A 20,269-nucleotide genomic window follows, 5' to 3' on the forward strand; every position below is an offset into this window, starting at 1 on the left:
GCTCTGGTGCCGGTTCGCCAGAGCAGCTTCGTCACGCTGGCCACGTGACCCAGAAGTGTCTGCGGACAGCGCTGGCTCCCGGCCTCTAGAGTGAGATGAGCGCACAACCCTAGAGTCCATCAAGACTGGCCCGTACCGGCAGGGGTACCTTTACCTTTACCTTTTCCCCAAGTCCCAGTCCAACACACTGAGCACCACACTATGCTGACTCCCTGTCTATTTACCTGGGGAAAATATTCCAAAACAAGGCTAGATTTAAGATGCTACAGCCACAGGGTGTCACTGTTGTATTTTTTCAGTGTCTGTCCACTTGGAATTTGGGGAGACAGGCAAACTAATGCCAGTGTACTGGAAGAAGCAAAGATCAGTTTCGAAGCAATGATTCTTCAACATCAACTTCGTTGGACTGGTCATGTTGTGCAGATGCCTGGTTATCGTCTTCCAAAGCAACTACTCTGAACTTAAAAATGGAAAGCGTAATGCTGGTGGTCAACAAAAGAGGTTTAAAGATCTCTCAAGGCAAATCTTTAAAAATATATAAAAACACTGACAACTGGGAAACACTGGCCTGCGAGCGCTCCAGTTGGAGAACAGCCTTTACCAAAGGTGTCGTGGACTTTGAAAACGCTCAAACTCCGGATGAAAGGGAGAAACGTGCTAAGAGGAAGGCACGCTTAGCAAACCCTCACCTTGATCAACTCCCGCCCAGAAACCCCACTGTGGAAGGATGTGTTGATCCAGAACTGGCCTCCACAGTCACTTACAGACTCGTTGTTATGTTCATGGAAGATGATCTTACTCAGCTACGAGTGATCGCCAAAGAATCCACTCAGAGCCAGTTCGTTTTGGGGGAATCTCTATGACTTCTTCTGGTGCCACTCCAATATAAGATTTGGAGCCACAGGGAACAACACCCTGTTGCATATGTCTTGCATATGTCTTGTCAGGAGGCAGTTGGAGGATGGATGGCGGCGAACAAATTAAGGATGAATCCTGACAAGACAGAAGTACTTTTCTTGAGGGACAGGGTGTGGGGAACTCCCTGATCCTGAATGGGGTAAATGTGTCCCTGAAAGACCAGGTGTGCAGCCTGGGAGTCATTTTGGACTCACAGTTGTCCATGGAGGTGCAGGTCAATTCTGTGTCCAGGGTAGCTGTCTACCAGCTCCATCTGGTACGCAGGCTGAGACCCTGCCTGCCCGCAGACTGTCTCGCAAGAGTGGTACATGCTTTGGTTATCTTCTGCTTGGACTACTGCAATGCGCTCTACGTGGGGTTACCTTTGAAGGTCACTTGGAAACTGCAACTAATCCAAAATGCGGCAGCTAGACTGGTGACTAGGACTGGCCACTGGGACCATATAACACCGGTCCTGAAAGATCTTCATTGGCTTCCAGTACGATCCCGAGCACAAGTCAAAGTGTTGGTGCTGACCTTTAAAGCCTTAAATGGGCCTCGGCCCTGTATACCTGAAAAAATCTGCAGGACTGAAAAAAAGGAATCTGAACAATCAGTTTGTTCAGAAGCACCCTCAGCCAAAGGCAAGCAGTACATGTAGGTTTTGGGTTTTGTGGAATGAAAGCATGAAAATATGCTTAAATAGATATCGTCTCATTTCAAAGTTTTACTGAAATCCACATTGAAGAAGCTGAATTTCAGTGTTCTGTTGCAAGGTTTTATGGGATGCTATCTATTTGAAAAGATAAAGTGACGAGGAAATGGGATGGACAGGCTAAATATTAGAGTTTAGCAAAGGAAGAAAGGATTTGCTGAAGAGAGTTGGTGCACTTGAGAATTATCTCAGCTTATCTCATCCTCACTCACTGAGTCTGGGAATGGATTGTCTATGTCCAGTTCTGGCACATTCAACAGATACTTGTTTTTATGGAAAGCTCCCACGTCTTTCTCTGCCATTCCTACTTCCCATATGGGAAAATCAGGAGCTGTCTTTAACCAGTAGTCTTCCATGGGACTTTTTCCAGTGAACCACCACTCCTAGGAGAAATAAGGAAACAGGAACTGCTCAGAATGTTACTTGAGAGAGTCCGTTTGGGATAGAGAGAGAGGAGTGGAGAGGAATCCATTCATCTTTTGCCTGGTACTATCTCTGCACCCTAGAATCGTGACACAGTTGTGAAAGAGCCACTTTCTGGCCAGCACACCACTCTGCTTGGTGGGAATTGACAAGGAACATAGCCAGTGCTATTTTTCTATGGAAAGAGGTGTCAGAACTCACCATGAACTCCTTCCTTGCTGGGACTGAGTTCTGGCTGACAAAAAGGTTCCGAGCGTACCACATGGAAAAGAGCAGGCTGCGCAAGATATGAAGCCACTCTGATGTTTAATCGTGTGCAATTGAGGTTTTTTAAAGTTGTTGCCTTTTTATTAAGAAATACAGATCAGTCAAAATTGCACACCAGCCATGCCATTCTGTATCTAGTCGTCTCCCAGGAATATTGGTCCAATCTCAGGCTTGTCCCATTTATATCTATATCTATCTCTATATCTATATCTATATGTATATCCCCTATTTCATTTACTCCCAATCTGTTACATACCACCATGTTATTCTTGGGCATCACAAATAATAATAATAATAATAATAATAATAATAATAATAATTTTATTATTTATACCCCACCCATCTGGCTGGCTTTGGGCGGCCACTTTGGGCGGCTTACCACATGTCTAAAAACATAATGAAAACATTCTTAAAAACGTCTCTAAACAGGGCTGCCTTCAGATGTCTTCTAAAAGTCAGATAGTTGTTTATCTCCTTGACATCTGAAGGGAGGGCATTCCACAGGGCAGGTGCCACTACCGAGAAGGCCCTCTGCCTGGTCCATCGTCCATTGTCCCTGGAGAAGTATTTTTTACTGACTGGTGATCTCAAGACTTTACCTTGGTAATTTCCAGCCAGGATTGCTCCAAATGGTTTCCATACATCTCGCTGTCCTCGAATGCCTTCTCAAGGAAGCTTTGGCTGTTTTCGTCCTGCCCAAGCATGAGTTGGACGTAGGCCTTCATATGGTAAACCCTGGAATAGTAGACGGGGCTTGTGGAGCACTGCGTAATTGCTTGTTCCAAATTCTAATGGGAGCAATAGGAGAATCATGCCAGGCAGAGTCAGAAGGACGGTGAGGTTGAATAGGAGAAGAAGGTTGGGAAGCAAAGACAAAACACGACTTCTCCCTTTTTAGTTCTCACAAGACAGGGAGCCAAACTGCTGTCTAAACCGTGGCTTGCGATGAAGCCCTCACCTCACTAAAGACAAACTGTAGCCAAGGTTTGTTCTTGGATGCAGCTCAGGGTTAGCAAGGAGATAGCGTAACCGCAGGTCACAGCTCAGGCAATAAACCTCAGCTTAGATCAGTATGGCAAGGAGCAAAAAGACCCAAGGAGAAGCAATATAGCCCATCCCAGAATCAGCTATTTGGTGGCTATTATCTTGTATTTAATGTGTTGCAAAAGTGTAGTCTCAAGAGGCTAAGGGAGACAATACGTGCTGTGACTCCTATCTTTTGGCGTACTGTAAAGGTAAAGGGACCCCTGACCATTAGGTCCAGTCGTGACCGACTCTGGGGTTGCGACACTCATCTCGCTTTATTGGCTGAGGGAGCCGGCGTACAGCTTCCGGGTCATGTGGCCAGCATGACTAAGCCGCTTCTGGCGAACCAGAGCAGCGCACGGAAACACTGTTTACCTTCCCGCCGGAGAGGTACCTGTTTATCTACTTGCACTGTGACATGCTTTCAAACTGCTAGGTTGGCAGGAGCAGGGACACTTGAGACAGAGGAAATTTCCAGAGCCCACCTCCAAGCCCTTACTTTTGTGATCTTGTTGCGCATCTCACGAGCCTTCCCAGGCCTTTCCTCGATATATTTCCTCAGCAGCAGAGCCTCACACTCCACAAACTTGCAGAATCCATGGTTAGCATAAAGCGACGCGCTCGTTCTCCTCACCAACCTTCTGGCCTGTTCAAACAGCTCCATAAAGTCATCCCACTCTTGAAGTCTGCCACACCTGTAAGACGGAGCGATGTCAGTTATAGGTCAAGAGGAGAGTCCTCTTTCTAGGGCTGTAGACTCTAAGCTCCAATTTCCAGCACAAATGGACAATAGATCTAAAATGCTGTCAGAGGCGGATTCCCCACAAAGAGTTCAGGGGCCAAGTGGACGCCTTTCCGCCATCTTCACAAAGGCCAAAAGCACTTGCTTTGGGAAGGAGGCTATAGCGCGAGGGTGCTTACATGTCCTAGAATCCTCCCTTCTTCTTCCTAAAGTCCTGCATGTGCCTGCCCAGCTTAGGGAAGGAGCTGGGAGGGCTCTAAGACCCTCCTAGAGCCACTGCACCTCCTACCCAAAGCCCAGCGCCCTGCTTACTGTGCTTTGTGGAGGCAGTGAATAAGGGGCACGTCAGATTTTGGCCTTGCGGAGGGTGCCCTATTACCAAGGTCCACCCTTGATGCTGTGATATTTCTAAGGTTGCAAGCGCCTTGCATTATCTAATAATAACAACAACAACAACAACAACAACAACAATTTATTATATATACCCCGCCCATCTGGCTGGGTTTCCCCAGCCACTCTGGACGGCTTCCAATAAAACCCTAAAATACAATAACCTATTAAACATTAAAAGCTTCCCTAAACAGGGCTGCCTTCAGATGTCTTCTAAAAGTTTGTTAGTTATTTTTCTCTTTGACATCTGATGGGAGGGCGTTCCACAGGGCGGGCGCCACTACCAAGAAGGCCCTCTGCCTGGTTCCCTGTAACTTGGCTTCTCACAGCGAGGGAACTGCCAGAAGGCCCTCGGCGCTGGACCTCAGTGTCCAGGCAGAATGATGGAGGTGGAGACACTCCTTCAGGTATACTGGACCCAAGGCCATTTAGGGTCAGCACCAACACTTTGAATTGTGCTTGGAAACATACTGGGAGCCAGTGTAGGTCTTTCAAGATCGGTGTTATATGATCTTGATGGCCGCTCCCAGTCACCAGTCTAGTTGTCGCATTCTGGATTAGTTGTAGTTTCCGGGTCACCTTCAAAGGTAGCCCCACATAGAGTGCATTGCAGTAGTTCAAGCGAGAGATAACTAGAGCATGCACCACTCTGGCAAGACAGTCCGCGGGCAGATAGGGTCTCAGCCTGCATACCAGATGGAGCTGATAAACAGCTGCCCTGGACACAGAATTGACCTGTGCCTCCATGGACAGCTGTGAGTCCCGAATGACTCCCAGGCTGCGCATCTGGTCCTTCAGGGGCACAGTTACCTCATTCAGGACCAGGGAGTCCTCTACACCCGCCCATCTCCTGTCCCCCCCAAAACAGTACTTCTGTCTTGTCAAGATTCAACCTCAATCTGTTAGCCGCCATCCATCCTCCAACCGCCTCCAGGCACTCACACCTTCACCGCCTTCACTGGTTCCGATTTGAAAGAGAGGTAGAGCTGTGCAACCGAAAAGCGCAACCTCAAACACTGCCCCCTCCAAACAGAGTGGCAAATAAACATAGTACTGTATTGCCCCTAGAATAAATGGCTAAAACATGGAAATTAGTGTGTTGCTTAAATATTTTTTGGCCTTTATCGCCCACGACATTTTGTTTCTTTCTAAGAAACAAGGCAAGTATTGCAGGGACGCCATCTATGGGGCAGCCCCCCCCCCCCCAATTCTTTCTCTCTCTCTAATTTTTATTAGATTTTCTGTTATGCAATTTAAAAAACTCGTTTTACATCCTTAAAATATCAATGACTTCCCTTCTTCTCTTTCCATGGTATTTTGCATATCATAAATCCCTGCATATTTTACATAAACTATACCATTCAGTATTTTGTTATTGCATCCATCAAAACTTATTTACACTGTTGAAATTATCTTAATGCTGCCAGCGTTTTCAAGTGTACACAGTTTCCTCCCATATATTCAATAAACCTTTTCCAATCTTCTCTAAACGTATGTTCTTCTTGTTCTCTTATTCTATATGTTAAGTCTGCAAGCTGCACATATTCCATCAGTTTAAGTTGCCATTCTTCTTTGCTCATTTTCCATTTTGGGGCTAACAAAACATGGGCCACAGTAGTATGATACATAAATAAGCTTTTCTGACACCTGGGAATTTCAGTCCAAATTATCCCCAACAAAAAGGACTCTAGGTTTTTTTTGAGGGGGGCGTTGAAAAGTACTTTAAAACATTTTTTTTCAATTCATAGTGGATTATCTCCCAATACTCTTTTACCCTTTTACAAGTCCACCACATGCAGTCTTAAGATTGAGATGAGTAACACCGAGTGCTAAACTTTACCAAATCGCCAGAGAAGAATACAGGCCAAGCATGATGCTGTTTTGAGACATAAGGATGCAGTTCATTTGCTGGTTCAAAACAAAGTCCAGGCAGAAGTCAAAGGACTTAAATGAAAAACCTGCAAAAGGAAAGACACCTGTAAACAGGCAGCCTGCCTCTGATCTCACAGGGAATGAAATAAACGTATGCAGTGCTTTTTCTGGGGGTACGCAAGGGTACGCATATCCCTAAACATTCTGTGAATTTAAGTTTGGCCTCATTGAGGGGCAGTATTTCAATATGAGTAGGAAAATGAGAGTACCCCTACCAATTTTTTTATATAGAAATAAAGCACTCAACATATGGATTTCAATTCTGAAATTACATCCTCTGCATTTATGAAATTTCATCGTGAAATTCAGTTGGGACATTCCAAGTATTCCCCAATGCAGAGACCCGGCCCGCCCATGAGGCAGGGTCATGCACCCGCCTCAGGCAGCGGAAGTCCAAGAGGCAGCACTCTGTCTGCCGCACTGCTTTTGTAGTCTCGAGGGAGGAGTTGCCTACAGAAAACGCTTTTCCAACTTGAAAACATGCCCTTTGATACAAACCTCATCCTTCTTTTCCTTCAACCAACTCCTTACCAGCCTTAACAGCTGTACATTTTGAGACCCATGCTTTCCAGTTACAGTGGTACCTCGGGTTACAGACGCTTCAGGTTACAAACGCTTCAGGTTACAGACTCTGCTAACCCAGAAATAGCACCTCGGGTTAAGAACTTTGCTTCAGGATGAGAACAGAAATCGCGCGGTGGCAGCAGGAGGCCCCACTAGCTAAAGTGGTACCTCAGGTTAAGAACAGTTTCAGGTTAAGAACGGACCTCCAGAGCGAATTAAGTTCTTTAACCCGAGGTACCACTGTACTTGCTTCTCTTCTTTGGCATTCCTCTGTTTTCTTCTTCTCAAGATGACTTGAGAATATTTTGCTACAAGGTGGGCTATCGATGTTTCCAATAGCTGCTTGTTTCTTGGAAGTCACACGCAGTGCTATTTTTCTAGAAAAAGAGGTGCTGGAACTTACCACGAACACCTCCCTTGTTCTCTTGGATTGGCAATGGCACTGTGGTGTTTGCCTCCTAGGTGGGTCATAAGGAAAGGGTTAAATGAGTGTGAAGTGATTGGCCGGTGGGAACCCAAGGGAAGGAGTTAGAGTTGGAGTTGTGTGGAAGTCAGCTGGGAGTTGGAGAAGGAAGAGGGAGGATAAGTCTGTGGGTTGGTCTAGTTTTAATGTGAGAGAGTGAGAGGACCTGTTAGGTGGAGTCAGATAGATAGTTGGGATAATCAGTTTGAAGTTGTTAGGAACGTATAGGTCAGTAAAGAAACTAAGATTAAGAAACTGCCAAGAAAAATGAACTGAAACCATAAACTTGCTCATGCTTATAAAATAAATTGATGATTTGTTCATGTTAACAACTGTCTGGACTCGTGTGTACCCGAGAGAAACGGGTTGGTGGCAGCGAGGAGGCAATCACTGTGGTGGCACAGGGTCAATAGATCGTCAAACATCCAGGGACCCTGTGCGCCCACCTGAGAGGTGTCGGAAATAAGTTCCAGCGAGTTCCAGCTGAAAAAAGCCAGCCACATAGTGATAAGTGCACAGTTCTTACCAGCATAAAGCATGAGATCGAGACAGCCGGTCACAAAGCAGGCCTGCCCAATGACATTATCATCTCGCATGGATAAGTCCTCCAGCCAGCTCAGCACATGCACAGAGTCCTGGTATCTAGAGAGAAGCACAAGGGTTGGGGGAAAAGTCTCTCCAGGCAATTCTGGTAAGGTACGGCAGTTCTTCCCAAGGCTGGCTTGGTTTGTTGTCAAAACTGTTAGACTTCCTGCTCCATGATTGCAGTCATGGGATTTTTGTATATCACATGACGGTACCAGTGGTACCTCGGGTTACATACGCTTAAGGTTACAGACTCCACTAACCCAGAAATAGTACCTCAGGTTAAGAACTTTGTTTCAGGATGAGAACAGAAATCGTGCTCCGGCGGCGCGGCGGCAGCAGGAGGCCCCATTAGCTAAAGTGGTGCTTCAGGTTAAGAACAGTTTCAGGTTAAGAACGGACCTCTGGAACGAATTAAGTACTTAACCCGAGGTACCACTGTATATGTTTTGACTCAACAGAGTGGGAAGTGACGGAGACAGAATGTTTGTGTTACTGTGTTCCATGAAGTGGGACTATTGTCCTTTGTTCTTTCTCTCTTTGCTGTCTGATGCTAGAGAGAGTGGGAGCCATGTTGCAGTGCTCCATGTGCGCTTATATGTAAATAAAGTAGATTAGCCAAAATGCTGAGAGGCTAAGGTCTGTTACGCAACTGCACAAACTCTGCGGATCCCTGAGTGTGCCGGTGTCGGTTGGCATCGGTCGCTGTGATGTTCGGGCTGAAGAAAGCTTTGAATCTCCCAAACGATCGACCAGGGGGGAGGGAAAATGCCAGTTGGGCATGTGTCTCTGCCACGGTCCTACTCGAGTGTAGGCTGAACTCCTGACAGCAACATGGTGGGTGGGCATTTTTCTGGCCATACTAGGCAGCCGCTAACTTATCATAGCTGTGCACTTCATGTAGGCTTTCCAAACTGTTTGTTGCCCAAAGCGCTTTTTTTGTGAGAATGCAAAAGCTGTGTTGTCCTCTTTGCAATGCCGTTCACAAGAAATAGCATGTGAGGGGCTTAAAGGTGACTTGAACCCAGTGCTGGCTTTACGTATAAGCTAAACAAGCTATAGCTTAGGGCCCCATTCTCTTGGGGGGCCCCAAAAAATTTAAAGGAAAAAAAACCCACTATATGTACATTTCCAAAATATAAGATATAAAACAAATAAAATAAAACCTACATACAGCAACAGTGTTTTGTGTTGTTTAGGCTCCTATGATGTAAGTAATGGGGGCCCCCTGCTAGCCTGCTCCCTAAAATATCACTGGTTTGCTCATTTCTATATACAGTGGTACCTTGGTTCTCAAACTTAATCCTATTTGTTATGTGCAAATGGCTTTAGATACCTATTAGGTCCATAAATTACAGTGGTACCTCGTGTTACGGACGGGATCCGTTCCGGAGGCCCATCCGTAATGTGAAATGCCCACAACTCAAATTGCTGCGTCTGCGCAGGCACACAGCCCGATTTGGCGCTTCTGCACATGCGCAGAGCATGATTTAGTGCTTCTGCGCATGTGCGATCGGCAAAACCCAGAAGTAAACTGTTCCGCTACTTTCGGGTTGCTGTGGGACGTAATGCGAAAAGACGCAACATGAAGCAGAAGCGAGGTATGACTGTACCATATAGCATATATTCAACACAAAAAACAGTGACAATTTGTTGTCGACAAAGGACAGCTGGACATATAAAGGGCCCCATTACCTTCAATAGCTTAGGGCCTCATCAAACCTAAATCCGGCCCTGATAGAGACTCAAGGATGAAAGCACACTGAGTTGTATCTACACTACAAACTGGTGTCAACATGGGGCTTGCAAGATCTGTGCATAACATCCACCCGTAGTATTGTTGCTACAGGAAACATAGGTATCCCTCACCAGATAATGTCAGTGTATCCCACTGTAATTCATGTTTCTGCATAAAGTGTAGAGCTACTTTTTGTGGTTAAGAAAGTCAGGCAGCCTACTGGGCATTGCGATTGGGCTTGATTCCTTCTCATCTTAAGGGAGGAGGGTCGTTCTCTGTGACAGAAACTTTAAAACTGCCGTTTTAGTGTATAGGAAATCTATCTGGAAGATAAATTGTACTTTGAGGAGTTCGTGATCTTCCTGCCTCTGTTCCTTCAGTTCTTTGATGGCATGAAGAACAGCATTTAATGCCCTAATCGGTTGGAAGGAAGTAATAGTGCTGGGTACTGTTAAGTTGTGGGTGAACATATCAGACGACACAGCGATTCTTCAAACAGCTCTTGTTTATTCACAGGCCAGAACAGAACTGGACTGAAGGGTTCAGCCAGCCTGCTTATATAGAGCTCCACTAGAACGCAACAGTAACCATTTTCTGTAACTATCCAAACACTGAACATCACTTTCAATCCCTTATTTGCATATGTGGACCTGAGTGAAAACTATCTACAGTACTCCCCCTGCTGGCCCAGGGTGAGAACTTCAGTACATAACAGGTACCTTCTTTGATGTTGGACATTGTTTTGAGAAAGTGGGGCATTGGGAGGGGGTAGCTAACAAATAATCTGCATGTAACCAGTAATGAATGATCTGCACATAGCCAGTCGGGCAAGCCACACAAGCTAGCTAGCTATAAATCAGATGATTTTGGGCAGAGTCTTTAGAGAGAAGCTCATGAATGGCGGCCGTGTAAACTGAGGCTACCTGGGGGAGTCACTTCACCGCTTCTTGAGAGCTTCCATGTGGCAGATTGAAGTGCTTGCTTGGTTTTCGAACAGCTTAGTTTTCGAACGTTTTGGCTCCCGAATGCCACAAACCTGGAAGTGAGTGCTCCAGTTTGCAAACCATTTTTGTTTTTTGGGTGTGTTTTTTATAAAATATTTATTGAAGTTTAGACATTGCAAAAAAACAGAAGAAAAACAAAAGAAAAATATAAACAATAAACAATTACAAAGCCTCAAAAACAAAAGTAAATACAATAGTACAAAACATCAACAATACAAGAAAAAAAAGAAAACAAAAGCATTTTTAAAAAAAGAAAAACCCAAAAAAGAACAAACAAACATACAAAAGAACCACATATTTTCATATCCTTATCTTTCATTTGCTTATTTCCTCGACTTCCTCACACCTCCTTTTTTGTATTCTAGTTCAATTAGATATTCCAGCAAGTCCTTTCCCTCTTTCACAAATTTAGTTCCATAATTTAACTTAACGTAATTTTAGACTTAAAATTACCTCTTTACCCAATATCAATCTATTCATACTTGATTCTTTATAATATTTCTACTAAAGTCATATAACTTCTTTCCAGCATCTTTCTAACATTCATTAATTTTAGAATATTTCTGTAAATAAGCTTTGAATTTTTTCCAATCTTCTTCCACCGACTCTTCTCCCTGGTCTCGGATTCTACCAGTCATTTCCGCCAATTCCATGTAATCCATCAGCTTCATCTGCCAAGTTTGCAAACCATTTTTGGAAGCTGAACATCCAACGGGGCTTCTGATTGGCTGCAGGAGCTTCAGATGCCACGCTTTGGTTTTCAAACGTTTTGGAAGTCGAACGGACTTCCGGAACGGATTCCGTTCGACTTCCAAGGTACGACTATATATTGCTTGCTGTTTAGAATAAAATCTTTAATCTTCTCACTCACTTGTGTTTTATATTACTTCTGAGTCTCATTTTAAAAGAACCACCTTCATTTGGCAAGACAACAATGGGAGATGCACGAGGCAAAGTACCTTGTCCTGAGAAAAAGAGCGTTGAAAAGGTCGTTGAGAACAATGCAGTCGAGTTTGGGCTTCTTCAGTTGCACACACAGCTCGTGCGCCCGGTAACCTGAAAAGAAAGCAATGCATAAAATTGCCACTCTTTCGATCCCAAAAGTCATATTTGGGAGCCGGCCAGCTGACTTACCAAGCTGGACAGCTAAAGGCAAGTTCCCCAAGCAGAGCTTCATGTAGGCTAGTGACGTGGCCAGCTTAGCTATGATTAAGAGCTCTTCTCCAACAACTCGAAGGTGTGCGCTACGTTGGATAGCCATTAACTCATATTTCATCCATTCATGCTGGTAGCCCATCAGCTGACAGCAGAGTGAGAATTCCATGTAGGAGGAGATTATCTATGGCGATGCAAACAATAAGACAAGTGAACTTTGTCGCCTATTGAGAGCTCTCGATCAGAGAGCACTCGAAATGGATTTAAGGAAGCATCTTGATAGATCAGAAGCCCTCTGAATTGATGCTGTTCTCCCCTTGATAACAATAACTATAACTGTAATTTTCAATAAGGCTATGATTTATGTTTGTCTGTTTTGTGTGTTCGTTTGTTTATAATATTGTGAAAACTAATAAAATTTTCGGGAAGATGCTGTTCTTCCTTTGACCCTTTTCATTTTTTAAAATTTTTATTATTAAAATAATTCAACATTAATACATACATGTTACGAATATACAAACATACAAACATACATTTCATACAATCCTTAAAAATATTCATACATACCACACTCAATCCCACAGATACTTCCTTTTCCCACCACCATCCCTCATCCCTCACCCCACCCTTGTGATAAACTTCCAATCTACTCAATTGCAATTTCTTTCCACTTCTATTACTTTCTTTCACATACTTTTAAACCAGTTTTCTGCTTCTTTTTCTGTTACACATTGTTATCCATCTTATGCAGTATTTCAGTATTTATAATGGAACTTGTTTATTCTAATAGGAGTTCTGATTTTTCAATATAATTTTGCAAGTATCCTTTAAACACCTTCCAGTCCTTGTCTATCTTCTCTTTTGAGATCCTTCCAATTTCTCCCATTGTTTTGGATATATTGTATTACTCCAATAATTTGGCAAGCCACTCTGTTTTTGTCGGTATAATACAAATTTTCCAATTTTTCGCAATCAATAGCCTTGTGGCTACTGTTGCATATAAATATAATGTCTTGTCTTCTTCCTTTAGACTTCCTGGTACTAGGGGAATAGGACCCTTTTCATTCTGACTTCCACCCCAGTGAGAGGGCCATGGTGGAACTCAGTGACTCTGGTGGGTGGGTAACATTTGTCTGGAGATGACCCAAGTTTAGGGTCCTGTGTACACCCAGCCCAAGAAGGACAAAGGGCCAGTGAAAAACACAAATCTCAGGGAGCTCCTGAGGTGCACTAATGCAAACACATACACACACGTTTCTGGTGGTTGGGCAGCTGGTGCCCCTCCCTGGACTTGTTCTGTGAGCTGGACTGTTGGTAAGGTAAAGGCAAAGGACCCCTGGATGGTTAAGTCCAGTCAAAGGCAACTATGGAGTTTTAGCATTCATCTCGCTTTCAGGCTGAGGGAACCGGCATTTGTCCACAGACAGCTTTCCAGGTCATGTGGCCAGCAGGACTAAACCTGGCGCAACGGAACATCGTGACGGAAACCAGAGCACGTGGAAACGCCGTTTACCTTCCCGCCGGAGCGGTACCTATTTATCTACTTGCACTGGCATGCTTTCGAACTGCTAGGTTGGCATGAGCTGGGACAGAGCAATGGGAGCTCATCCTGTCGCGGGGATTCGAACCACCGACCTTCTGATCGGCAAGCTAGCTATGCCAGGACTGTTGGAGCAATGGATGGCAACATCTACACTCCAAAATCCAGTACCCTCGTCTGACGGTGTAGCAAAGACCCCTCCCCATCTTCCAGCTCTGGCACAAAACCCCATAAATCTCTACCCCCTTCCCCTGCGTCGGCCTCCTGCCCCCCCCCCAGCTAATCCTGCTACTCTTCGGAGCCCTGCTATTCCCTGACATTTAGAGGTGATAAGCCTACTTCTGAATGATGTGGTCAGTGTGACCTTTTGCTTTGCTTTTGGAGAAATATAGAGCTAGGTGTGTCCTTTTGGGGGGTCTCTAATTGTCACTGTGGGTTAAACCACAGAGCCTAGGGCTTGCCGATCAGAAGGTTGGCGGTTCGAATCCCCACAACGGGGTGAGCTCCCATTGCTCGGTCCCAGCTCCTGCCAACCTAGCAGTTCGAAAGCATGTCAGAGTGCAAGTAGATAAATAGGTACCGCTCCAGCGGGAAGGTAAACGGCGTTTCCGTGCGCTGCTCTGGTTCGCCAGAAGCGGCTTAGTCATGCTGGCCACATGACCCGGAAGCTGTATGCCAGCTCCCTCAGCCAATAAAGCAAGATGAGCGCCGCAACCCCAGAGTCGGTCACGACTGGACCTAATGGTCAGGGGTTCATTTACCTTTACCTAATTGTCCAGGAGGCTTTCCCCTCTTTTAGACAGCTTAGATTTCGCTATGCTGGTCCTTACTTCCATATCGACCAGGTTTGATCATTGCAATGCCATCTAAAGAGAGCGGCCAACGAAAATGATTTGGAAGATGCAGTCGGTGCCAAGTGCTGCTGCACACCTCACGGGCAAATTTTCCCATGAAGGAGCAGCCAGCAAAAAGGCGGGAGCAAAAGCTTTCTGTACCTGGGACTCGTCTTGAGATTCCTCTGCACAGTTCACATTCATGAGAGCCGCTAAGCGGGAGAACTTTTTGCTGCTGCTGGCAAGATCCAGGCTGAAGAGCTGCCACAGCAGGGAAAGGCAGTGCCCTTGCTGGTACAGAAAAGCTAGTTTCTTCTCCCTGCTATAAAAGATACCATAGGAGTGCAGGGGATCAGAAAGCCTCAGGCTACCCGCTCCCTCACAACCCCCCTTCCTATCTTTGAGATAATCCAGGAAGTTCCAATTTACTGGTGCAATAAGTCCGTTTACCTTACTCCACCACCTATCAGGAGCCGGATCCTAGCCTGCACCCCACTTTGGCGAATGGGGATGCAGGCTCGGACATGGGCTGTGCCAGGGGGCGGAGCTGCGGAGCAGGAAGGCTTCCCTCAGGTCCGCCCCCTGGCCATTTAAATAGCCCTCACCCAGGGCCCTGCCTACTTTCCTTTGTCGGGTTCCCCTGCCCGCCCGCCCTCGGTTTAAGCTGTTAGTCAAGGACTTTGCTGTGGCTACAGCGGTCACCGTTTTATGGGGCCGGGTAGGAATTTGTCTGATCGCCGAAGAATTGATACTTTTGAATTGTGGTGCTGGAAGAGACTCTTGAGAGTCCCATGGACTGCAAGAAGGTCAAACCTATCCATTCTGAAGAAAATCAGCCCTGAGTGCTCACTGGAAGGACAGATCCTGAAGCTGAGGCTCCAATACTTTGGCCACCTCATGAGAAGAGAAGACTCCCTGGAAGAGTCCTTGATGCTGGGAAAGATTGAGGGCACAAGGAGAAGGGGATGACAGAGGACGAGATGGTTGGACAGTATTCTCGAAGCTACCAGCATGTGTTTGACCAAACTGTGAGAGGCAGTGGAAGACAGGAGGGCCTGGCGTGCTCTGGTCCATGGGGTCACGAAGAGTCGGACACGACTAAACAACAACAACAGGAATTTGTCCACCAGGCTAATTGGCTCTGACTCAGTGGTTTTGCCTACCTCATAGCAACCGTCACAACTGATTGGGCATTGGGGCAATCCTTTGTTTTGGATGGAGGGGAGATTGTAGTCTCCGCATGCCCCTCCAAACACTGGGGTATCCTGTTAAAGGGATCCGGGGGGAGTGGACATGTCCACCTGCCCAGGCAGGGCCAGGGCTGAAGGCACTCCCCCAGACGTCGGTCCCTCTGGGGGTCACCCTATTTGATGTAAGTCTTAGGAACCCCCACCTGGATTGACCTATGCGTCATAGCTGATGGGACAGGTTGGAGTTACAAGGCTGCAAACTGACCTGTCTTGCACCAGGTGATGTGGGAGCACAAACATAGGTGCAGATGCAGAGAAAAATGTACAGTGGTACCTCTGGTTGCTGATGGGATCTGTTCCGGAGCTCCCAGAGGGACCGATTCTGCACATGCACGCGGCATGGTTGAGTGCTTCTGGGCATGCGTGTGCGGTGAAACACTTCCAGGTTTGCTGCTTTTGCAACCCAAAGTTTACGTTACCCTGAAGAAGCGCCTCTACCCCCATCGTTCTGCCCGGACACTGAGGTCCAGCACTGAGGGCCTTCTGGTGGTTCCCTCACTGTGAGAAGCAAAGCTACAGGGAACCAGGCAGAGGGCCTTCTCGGTAGTGGCGCCCTCCCTGTGGAACACCCTCCCACCAGATGTCAAAGAGAACAACAACTACCAGACTTTTAGAAGACATCTGAAGGCAGCCCTGTTTAGGGAAGCTTTTAATGTTTGATATATTACAGTATTTTAATATATATTTTTGGAAGCCGTCCAGAGTGGCTGGGGAAGCCCAGCCAGATGGGCGGGGTATAAATTATTATTATTATTATTATTATTACCCGAGGGTAGCATAATCCGAGGAGGTACTGTATTTCTCATCTTCTCTAAGAAGATGAGAAACAATTGTCCATCCTATGCATAGTGACTGGGATAAAATCCAATCCAAGGCCTTACTCTAAGGTAGGTCCCAGCTAAGTATATTATGAGAAAAGTTTATGGCCCAAGCAGCAGTTGAACAGAACAATATGCTGCCTAGAGGGGGACAGAGTTGGAACAATTCCTCGACTTGAGAAGCTTCCTACTAGAGGCTTGACAGGCACCCAACTCAAGGTTACTTGAGATCTCGGCAGTGGACCTGTTGATCCACAATATTCCTTTCAGTTCTATAACTCAGCAGCACATCCACTCCACCTTCTAAAAACAATTTGCCAGAATCACCATACCCACTGGCCATTTGCCAAGGAACCTGCTTCTTCTGATGAGACAAGTGTTTGGAGGTTTCCACCATGGACTTGAAAAAGGCTCCTATAATGGTCATTGGGAAGCTTCTCTTCAATAAACGCAAAGCCTTCTTCACCAGTTTTTTTGCCAAATTGATTTGACCCATGTTGTAAGAGACCTACAGAGACGTGCGGGAGACAACAATGCAATGGTTATTGGCGAGTTCTTTAGTATCACCTGATAACTTCGCTTCTCGCAGTGAGGAAACCACCAGAAGGCCCTCAGAGCTGGACCTCAGTGTCCGGGCTAAACAATGTGGGTGGAGATGCTCCTTTCGGTATACTGGGCCGAGGCCATTTAGGGCTTTAAAGGTCAGCACCAACACTTTGAACTGTGCTCAGAAACGTACTGGGAGCCAATGTAGGTCTTTCAGGACCAGTGTTATATAGTCCTGGTGGCTGCTCCCAGTCATTTGTCTAGCTGCCACATTCTGGATTAGTTGTAGTTTCCGGATCACCTTCAAAGGTAGCCCCACGTAGAGCGCATTGCAATAGTCCAAGTGGGAGATAACCAGAGCATGCGCCACTTTGGCCAGACAGTCCGCGGGCAGGTAGGGTCTCAGCCAGCGTACCAGATGGAACTGGTAGACAGCTGCCCTGGACAGCTGTGAGTCCAAAATCACTCCCAGGCTGCGCACCTGGTCTTTCCTGGGCATGGTTACCCTGTTCTGGACCAGGGAGTCCCCCACACCCACCTGCCCCCTATCTCCCCAAAACAGAACTTCTGTCTTGTCAGTATTCAACCTCAATCTGATAGCTGCCATCCATCATCCAGCCGCCTCCAGACACTCACACAGGACCTCGACCGCCTTCACTGGCCTCCTCCTGAATCCCAGACACCTTGTTTAACGCATGAACCTGCAAGAGAGCCTCTTGGGCACATCTTTTCATGGGGGTGGGTTGATATGGGGCAAGGAGTATTGCATTTGTGTAGCAAGACTCCAACGGAAATAATGTTTGGCCATGATCATTCATGTTGCCTACGCAGCGATTGGGAGTATGTGATTACAAGAGGGGCTGCTGCAAGAAGCAGAGTGAAGTTGCTCATAAAAGTGAACACCACTATTTAATGTTTGCAAAGAAAATCGTGGGGTGTGCACCAGCTCTGCTCACCACACAGCAGCAACGACTTCTGTAGGAACTATTGTAGCCAGTTTTCCCAGAGGGGGGTGAGAAAAAGAAGAAACTTACTCAAGGGGTGGGAGATGAAGGTTATCCCAGTGTGGTATGCCCAAGAGATGGGTTACCCTCAACCACACCATGAGGGATAGATCAGTTGGTGGAGCACAAGACTCTTAATCTCTGGGTTATGGATCCGAGCCCTGCATTGGACGAAATATTCCTGCACTGCAGAGAGTTGGACTAGATGATCCTCATGGTCCCAGAGCCGTCTTTCCCATAGGGCTTAGTGGTTCATTACGCCAGGGCGCTGGCCTCTCAGGGGTGCCCCAGCGAGTGGGGGAGCTGCGCGGCTTTGCTGGCGGCCTCCCCTTTCCCTGCACGCCTGCCAGCTGCACCTCGCCAACCATATGGCTGGCGGGCGCACAGCTTGTCTCCCAAGCCTCCGCAGGAGGAGAGCAATCCCTGCAGAGGCTTAGGATGGAAGCTGCACCCCAACTATATGGCTGGTGGGCTGGTGTGCAGCTTCCTTCCCAAGCCTCCCTCCCTCCCTCACCCCACACCTCCAGGCTCCCCTGCGGGAAGGTAGCATCTCCCTCCCTCAACCCACACCCCCAGTCTTCCCTCCGTGAAAGTAGCAAGATGAACATTTGGGGGCGCTGGGCAGATCTTTGCACCCCAGCACCACATATGCTAAAGACGGCCCTGCATGGCCCCCTGCAATTCTACAACTCTATGATTCTATTATCTGATTTTGCCTTTCCAGGGTCTTTTTCCTGCCTCCATGTGAATTAGTGGCTCCATTAGTTCCTATGGGGGCGGAGAAACAGCTTGTGGGAGGAGCAAAAAGGTTAAGCCACCCTCACCGGTCATCCACAGGGCGGTGGCTTTCTGTCCATACTGTCCAGTATTAACCAATTTGATTTTTTAAGAATTGAGAAGGTTGCTATTTTTAAAACCCTTCACTGCTTAATGAATAGTAATTTCATTGTGGTATATTTTTGTTTTTTGAGCGTGTTGTGCTATTTTCTGATTTTGATTTCTATTAATCTGTATTGTTTGATTGTGGTTTGTTTTTTCTTTGTTTTTTCTCTCTCTTTTTCTTCTTTGTTTTCTTTTGTAATTCTAAAATTTTCAATAAATATCATTTAAAAAAAATGAATAGTAATTTCAATTTTAACAAATAACTTGAGTGGAATTAGCATCTCAAACTGCACAAGACTTCTGACAGAGCAACTGGGTAGGAAATGATGGATTGATTTAAAAATAGAAATGTGGGGAAAGGGGTCATACTTGAGAAGAAAGGGAAGCCCCATAGCTCTAGCCCTCAGGGCATCTCTGTGGGCATGTGCGCACCAGGTGATAAGGTGCACATTGTTAGTTCTGATTGCAGACCAACCATTACAAACTAATAGAATAGAATTAAGGGTGTGTTTGTGCATGTGTGTAAGATCTATTAAAGCGATACCAATAAATGCAATTTAATCAGCCCCCTCATTAAAAGCAGTCAGCTCCCAAAAGACTGTTGGAAGAAGGAGGTCTTCGCCGGCTGGTGATGCGACAACAAGGAAGGAACAAGTCGGGCATCTCTAGGGAGGGAGTTCAAGAGTCTGGGAGTAGCCACCAAGTGGGCCCCCACCCCAGGGTGCTTGTGAGGGTGGCAGGACCAAGAGACAGGTCTACCCTGAAGATCGCAGAGCCCAGGGAGGTTCCTATGAAGGAATACAGTCTTCCAGAAAGCTTGGACCCAATCCATGTAGGGCTTCGAAATTTCCACCCTCCCCGTATCAACCAAATCCAGCAGGTCCTCTTACCTCTCCCTTGAGGCTGTGCAATACTGACTCCTCAAACAAGCTAATGTTTCTTTGCTTGGGACTCACAGATTTCAGCATGAGCTCAGCTGTGTTCAGATATGTAAAAGCCTCAAAGAAGGACAACACAGAACAGAATATTTAGTTCCTTGATCCGTTTACTCCCATTCCCTTGCCCATATTCTGGTGCATCTGGGGTTGAGCTCAGCGTGCACACCCTCCATTCATCAGAGGAGTACGGGGAAACGGGCGAGGGGACAAGATTTCCTCTTTGCCTTTCTGACAAGTCCGCTCACCCCTCTTAGTGCATTGCGGGACGGCAGAGGCCTCAAACAGGGAACTTCAGGGCCCTTCCTGATAGGCGGTGGGAGCATAAGCCCCCGTCGCCTATCGGAAACCAGATCCTAGCCTGCACCCTGCTTTGGCAAATGGGGCTGAAGGCTGAGATTTGGGCTGTGCCAGGGGGCAGAGCCGACGGAGCGAGTGGCCTTCCCTCAGGTCTGCCCCTTGCCCATTTAAGCAGCCTACACCTGGGACACTACCTGTTTGTTCCTTCACCAGGTTCCCCACCCACCCTAGGTTTAAGGTGATACAGTGGTGCCTCGCAA

The 20,269-nt window shown here is 46.5% G+C and overlaps 1 protein-coding gene across 3 annotated transcripts in view; it reads right to left on the minus strand.

The window, feature by feature from the left end:
- Nucleotides 1-1,609: 1,609 nt before the first annotated feature.
- ADCY10 (adenylate cyclase 10) overlaps nucleotides 1,610-20,269 on the minus strand; it is a 73,652-nt gene continuing 54,992 nt past the window's right edge. For all 3 annotated transcript variants that reach the window (XM_081012015.1, XM_081012016.1, XM_081012014.1), the window contains 10 exons: nucleotides 19,665-19,772; nucleotides 16,675-16,850; nucleotides 14,437-14,596; nucleotides 11,881-12,085; nucleotides 11,706-11,802; nucleotides 7,946-8,061; nucleotides 6,301-6,418; nucleotides 3,828-4,023; nucleotides 2,902-3,090; nucleotides 1,610-1,995 (listed from right to left, as the gene is read on the minus strand). In XM_081012015.1, coding sequence (XP_080868141.1) covers nucleotides 1,801-1,995; nucleotides 2,902-3,090; nucleotides 3,828-4,023; nucleotides 6,301-6,418; nucleotides 7,946-8,061; nucleotides 11,706-11,802; nucleotides 11,881-12,085; nucleotides 14,437-14,596; nucleotides 16,675-16,850; nucleotides 19,665-19,772 — 1,560 coding nt within the window. In that variant the 3' untranslated portion in view covers nucleotides 1,610-1,800. The remainder of the gene's footprint in view (nucleotides 1,996-2,901; nucleotides 3,091-3,827; nucleotides 4,024-6,300; nucleotides 6,419-7,945; nucleotides 8,062-11,705; nucleotides 11,803-11,880; nucleotides 12,086-14,436; nucleotides 14,597-16,674; nucleotides 16,851-19,664; nucleotides 19,773-20,269) is intronic.

This window comes from Podarcis pityusensis (assembly GCF_964106645.2).
Source record: "Podarcis pityusensis genome assembly, chromosome: 6".
NCBI classification, from domain to species: Eukaryota; Metazoa; Chordata; class Lepidosauria; order Squamata; family Lacertidae; genus Podarcis; species Podarcis pityusensis.